This window comes from Balaenoptera acutorostrata, chromosome 15 (assembly GCF_949987535.1).
Source record: "Balaenoptera acutorostrata chromosome 15, mBalAcu1.1, whole genome shotgun sequence".
Classification (NCBI taxonomy): domain Eukaryota; kingdom Metazoa; phylum Chordata; class Mammalia; order Artiodactyla; family Balaenopteridae; genus Balaenoptera; species Balaenoptera acutorostrata.
The window spans coordinates 20,847,212-20,852,623 of record NC_080078.1 but is presented as its reverse complement, the minus strand read 5'-3'; the positions used below and the strand labels follow the sequence as shown (position 1 = coordinate 20,852,623).

The following is a 5,412-nucleotide window of genomic DNA, read 5'->3' as shown; positions in this document are numbered from 1 at the left end:
TCAAAATAAATGAGAACCCTTGCTGTCGTTGTCATTATTATTACGTTAAGGTTGGTGACAGTGAGGTTTGTAACGCTCCCTCAGGCTGCTTGTGGATTCCCCTGGTGCTTGAGGGCTGGTCGGAGGGCTAAGTCAGTACCTTAGCTGGAGCTTCTACCAGAGCCCAATAGGGTTCATAAGGGAGCAGCCGGGCTGGCTGGGGCCTATAGCAAGACGACCCCCCAGGATGCCCACTGTACCCATGGCAGCTGTTCCCAGCTGCCCCCAAGCGGCGCCAGGCAGGACTGCGGGCCTAGTGGTGTCAGATCTGATTTTTCAGAAGCCAGGAATTTGGGATTTGGGGTTAAATATCCAGATTTTTAAGCATTGACTCAATTAAACAACAAGGCTATGTGGACCAAACAAAAGAGATGAAACCAAGATACGCTGACTTGTCCAGAGCGAGAAGCATAGCTGGGATTCCGATCCAAGTCGTTCAAACCCGGCGCTCCTTCCACTTAAACCAGCCCTTGCTCTCCGCCTCCCAACCCTCCTCGCTTCAGCCCCGTTTGGGACTCTTTCAAGGCCTCTGCCTCCAGGCCCTCTTGCCTGGGGAGGGGGCCCCAGGCTGGGGCCATCCCGGATTGGGACGAATGCGCCTAGCTCCCCTGCCCACCCGTCACCTACTTCCCAGAAGGGCTTGGATTCTGTCTCCAGATGAAGAAGGGCGGACCTCGATCCTTGCACGGCGGCACCCGGGAGGCCCAGGGCCGGGAGGGAGGGCTGGGCCGGGCGGGAGGAGGCGGGCCGGTGCCGGGGCGAGCGTGGGAGCGGGGACTCGCGGCCGGCGGACCCGGCCCAGCCCAGCCCCTCCCCGCCCCGCCCCTCCCCGCCCCGCCCGACCTCAGAGTCTCGAGATGCAACCGCGCGTTCTCCGCTCCCGCCCCGCTGACCCCGCCACCCTGGCACGGTTTTCTATTCGCCCGGGTCGCGGGTGGGAGGCGAGGAACGGCGGGGTTCAGGAGCCTGGCTCCCCGCCAGGGCTGTGGCCTTCGGCCCAGGGGCCACCAGGCGGCCGCGCCTGCGAGGCGGACGGGGAGGACGCCGGCCCCGGCGCAGCTCGGCCATGGGCTCCCGCAGCTCCCACGCCGCCAGGATCCCCGACGTGGACAGCATCCGGCGGGAGACCGGCTGTGAGTGCGGCGCACAGCGCCCGGCGACCCGGGGGGGTTCCGGGGGGCTCCGGGGGAGGGTCCCGGGGCCAGGAGAACCTAGAAGATCCTAGCGGCCGGGCTCGCGGGCGGGGGGCGCGTCCACCCAGTAGTCCCGGCTCCGGGCTTGCGGGCACCCAGGTAGCCTCCAGCCGGGGTCGAGGCAGACTGCAGGACCGGAGGCGGGTGGAGGGGGTGGCTTTGGTCTCTTTTGGCCTCCCGGATCTCCCGGGTCCCACCCCGCCCGCTCGGTCCCGGGGCCCGGGTGGAGCCTCCCTCCAGCCAGCCCCCCGCCCCCCGCTCAACCCCCGCGACCGCCTTGGGGATGGAGCGCGCCCCGGGGTCCGGCCGCGTCCCCAGAGTCCTCGCGGAGTCACCGTCCGCCTGCGCCCCCGCAGTCTCGCAGGCCAGTCTGCTCCGCCTCTACCACCGGTTCCGAGCGCTTGACTGGAATGAGAAGGGCTACCTCAGGTGAGCCGGAGCTGGCCTTCTGACCTCTCGCCTTTGCGTCTCTGACCCCGTCCCCTCCTTGACCATGTTCCGTCTTTGCCCCACCCCCCTTAAACTTTGACTTTCCAGCCGCGTGGATCTACAGCAGATCGGGGCGCTGGCCGTGAACCCCCTGGGAGACCGCATTATAGACAGCTTCTTCCCTGACGGGTGAGCCTCGCCGCGGGTGGGGAGATGGGGGTGAGAGCTTGTGGGGGGAGGTCAGGGCCTGAGGCAGAGGCAGGGCCACGGCGACCACCGCGCCTGCACCATTGCATGCCTCCCCCCACCCCCCAGGAGTCTGCACCTGGACTTCCCAGGCTTTGTCAGAGTCCTGGCTCGCTTTCGACCTGTAGATGATGAGGACAACGGAAACCGGGACCCCAAGGAACCCGAGCCCCTCAACAGCAGAATGAACAAACTTCGCTGTGAGTTTGTGCCCCCTACCCGAGTGAGACCCCAGATTGACCACACCCGTTGAGAGGGCCCGGGCACCTTCCACTCCCTCTGTGGGCCCATTGGTGACCCCCGCACCCCACTCCTCCAAGGTGAACTTTTGAGGGAAGAGAACCAAGGAAGACCCACCGTCCTTTTCCCCCTCCGCTCTCTTCCCAGTTGCATTCCAGCTCTACGACCTGGATCGAGATGGAAAGATCTCCAGGCAAGAGATGCTGCAGGTTGGAAGAACCCAAGGGAAGGGTGGGGTGGTTGAACGGAATGGCTGTGGGTGATGGAGGGATGATTGGTGGGTGGGAGATGCAGATGACTGGGGTGTTGGGTGGGGAATGGGAGTGGGTGGGGTTGGAGTGTGGGTTAGTTGGGAGATGGGATGGGGAACATTTGGGTATGAGGTTGGAAATAGATCAGTAGCTCTCAACTGGGGGTGATTTTGCCCCCTGAATGACACTGGCAATACCTAGAGACCTTTTTGGTTGATGGGGTGGTGCTCCTGGAACCTAGTGGGTAGAGGTCAGGGACGCTGGTAAACATTTTACAATACCCAGGGTGGCCCCCCTCCCCCCCCCAAAGGAGTTATCTGGCCCCAAATGTCAATAGTGCTGAGACTGAGAAACTCTGGGATAGATGTGATGAGGTGGGGGATGGATTTGGGACTAGTTGGAGGATGAGATGGGGGATGGGGTGGAGGATAGATGGAGATTGGGTTCTAAGGTTGGGCTTGAGTAATGAGCTTGGGCACATTATTGAGGTGAGAGTGGGATAGTGAATGACAGATGGGGGGGTTGGATGGAGAAGCAATGGGGGAATTATTGGGGGCTGTGGTGGGAAGTGACTGGAATCGGGGGAAAATGAATGAGGGATGGATTACAAAATTGGTACTAACATTTGGGGTGTTGCAGACAAGATTTGGGGGATGGTGTTAGTAGTCCCTGCACCTCCTCCTTATGGCTGTCTCTGTCTCTTCCTCCACCACCCAGGTACTCCGACTGATGGTTGGGGTACAGGTGACAGAAGAGCAGCTGGAGAGCATTGCCGACCGCACAGTGCAGGAAGCCGACGAAGATGGAGATGGCGCTGTGTCCTTTCTGGAGTTTGCCAAGGTCAGGATGCCCTCAGGCCTGGGAAGTTGAGACCAGGAGTCCCTAGGACAGGTGGACATGGGAAATGAAGTTGGAAGGAGGAGGGCAGAAAGAGAGGGGGTCCCCCAGGGAATCATGGGGCCTGGGGGATGGGAGAGGAGGTTGGAAGCATAGAGGTTTGGAATTCAAGCCTCTTGACTACCACCCATCTCCCCGCAGTCCTTAGAGAAGATGAACATCGAGCAGAAAATGAGCATCCGGATCCTGAAATGACCCCCTTTGTGCCTTTGGGTAGCTTACATGGACCAGTTCTGCTTGGGATTCCTCCTCATGGAGGCCCAGCCCCAGTGAACTGTATTCTTACTTGTACACTGAGCTCTAACTAGGGCCAAGGAGAAAAGCTTGGAGGGGTGTTTACCAACTCATTTGATCTCAGATCTGTGAATCAGCCAGAAAATTTTTGGTTGCAAGTGACTGAAAACCCAAATCAAAGGGATTTCAGTTAAAAAATAATTTTATGGGCTCATGTATTGAAAAAGTGTGGAAGTATCCGGAAAACTGGGAAAATCTGGAAGTGTCTCAGGCACAGCTGAATCCAAGGACCAAAATGATGCTATCAGGACTCAGTTATTCTCCATCTCTCATCTCAGCTTTCTTTGGTGTTGTGTTCGTTCTCAGGTGGGCTCTTTCCTTGTAGTGGAGGATGGCCACCAGCAGCTCCAGGCTTCCATCCTACTAGCCTAGTAACGCAGAGGGAAGAGAGTTTCTTGTTCAATAATTCCAAGCAAAGAGTCTCATTAGCCCCCCCTGGAACCTTGTCCTTTCTCCAGGGGAATGGAACTTTCTATTTGGCCAGGACTGTGTCATGTGCTAAATGCCAGAGCCAGGAAATAAGGCCTGAGGAGGACTCAAGATGGGGTAAGGGATGGTTGCTTAAAGGAAAATGCAGGGCTATTATCAGAAGGGGAAATGATGCTGGTCAGGCAAAATAAGAGATATCCATTAGTGTTAGGTTGACCAAATGGAGGGATCCTTGAAGTCTGGCTTCTTAAGTGGGTTTTCACTGATGAAGGTGGGTAGTGGGGGAAGAGGTGATGTAAAAATAATAAACAAGACATACCTTCCTAGAGTATGAAATAATTAAAAGGTTTGGAGAGTACTTCCATTTTGTTTCACGGTAAGATGTTCAAGCATTGGCATATCACAGAAGAGAGTGTAAAAGTCACATAAAATCATGAGATTCTATGTCTGTAGCAAAGCACTCTGGCTATACGTAAAGGAGATGCTGTCGGTACCCCGCTCATATCCCTTCCCAGGCCTGTGCTGGAGTTGTCTTGTATCAACACATTGATACAAGACACATTGGGAGCCAACTGTGCTTCTATCTTCCTAAGTCTGCTTTCAGTGATGTCAGACTTGGTAGCTTGAAATTGCTGCAGTGGGAATATTTACACCATAGACATTGGCAGATGCAATAGTCCAGCACTTTTCTGCTTAGGAGAGCCTGTTTTTAAACGTTTATCAGCACATCAGCTGCTAGGCATTCACCATTACTGTATATGTCAATGACTTTTCCCCCAGCTTTATTGAGATATAATTGGTACACAAAAAACTGCACATAATTAATGTATGCAATTTGGTGAGTTTGGACATGTGTATACACTTGTATTACCATTACCATGATTAAGGTAATAGACATATCCATCATCTCCAAAAATTTCCTGTGTCCCTTTGTTTTTTAGGTTTATTTTAACGTGTAGTAGGAACATGTAACATGAGACCTAACATGCTTAACGTATGTTTAAGTACACAGTATTACTGTTGACTAGGCACTCTGTCGTATGGCAGATCTCTGGAACTTACCTTGTATAACTAACTTTTACCCATTGACCAACAGGTTCTCATAGCCCCTTCCCCCCACCCCCTGGGAATCACCATTCCATTGACTACTTCTGCACACTTGACTATTTTAGATGCCTCATATAAGAGGAATCATGCAGCACTGGTCTTTCCGTGACTAACTTCATGCAGCATAATGTCTCCCAGGTCCATCCATGATGTTGTCATAAAGGGTAGGATTTTCTTTTTAAAGACTGAACAATATTCCGTTGTATGCGTATACCACACTTTCTTTATCTACTCATCTGTTGATGGACGTTTGGGTTGATTGTTGTGAATAAGGCTGCAAAGAACAT

At 54.8% G+C, this 5,412-nt stretch overlaps 1 protein-coding gene across 2 annotated transcripts; it reads left to right on the top strand.

The window, feature by feature from the left end:
• Window positions 1-893: 893 nt before the first annotated feature.
• CHP2 (calcineurin like EF-hand protein 2) lies at window positions 894-4,527 on the top strand. 2 transcript variants are annotated; one of them, XM_057529385.1, is made up of 7 exons: window positions 894-1,172; window positions 1,589-1,661; window positions 1,770-1,850; window positions 1,977-2,107; window positions 2,295-2,356; window positions 3,116-3,238; window positions 3,437-4,527. In XM_057529385.1, exons 1-7 carry the CDS (start codon window positions 1,106-1,108, stop codon window positions 3,488-3,490), a joined length of 591 nt encoding a protein of 196 aa, XP_057385368.1. In that variant the 5' UTR covers window positions 894-1,105; the 3' UTR covers window positions 3,491-4,527. The 2 variants fall into 2 exon arrangements, with proteins under 2 accessions (XP_057385368.1, XP_007187040.1); XM_007186978.2 differs by lacking the exon at window positions 894-1,172 and having other exon boundaries at window positions 1,186-1,661.
• The last annotated feature ends 885 nt before the right edge of the window (window positions 4,528-5,412 follow it).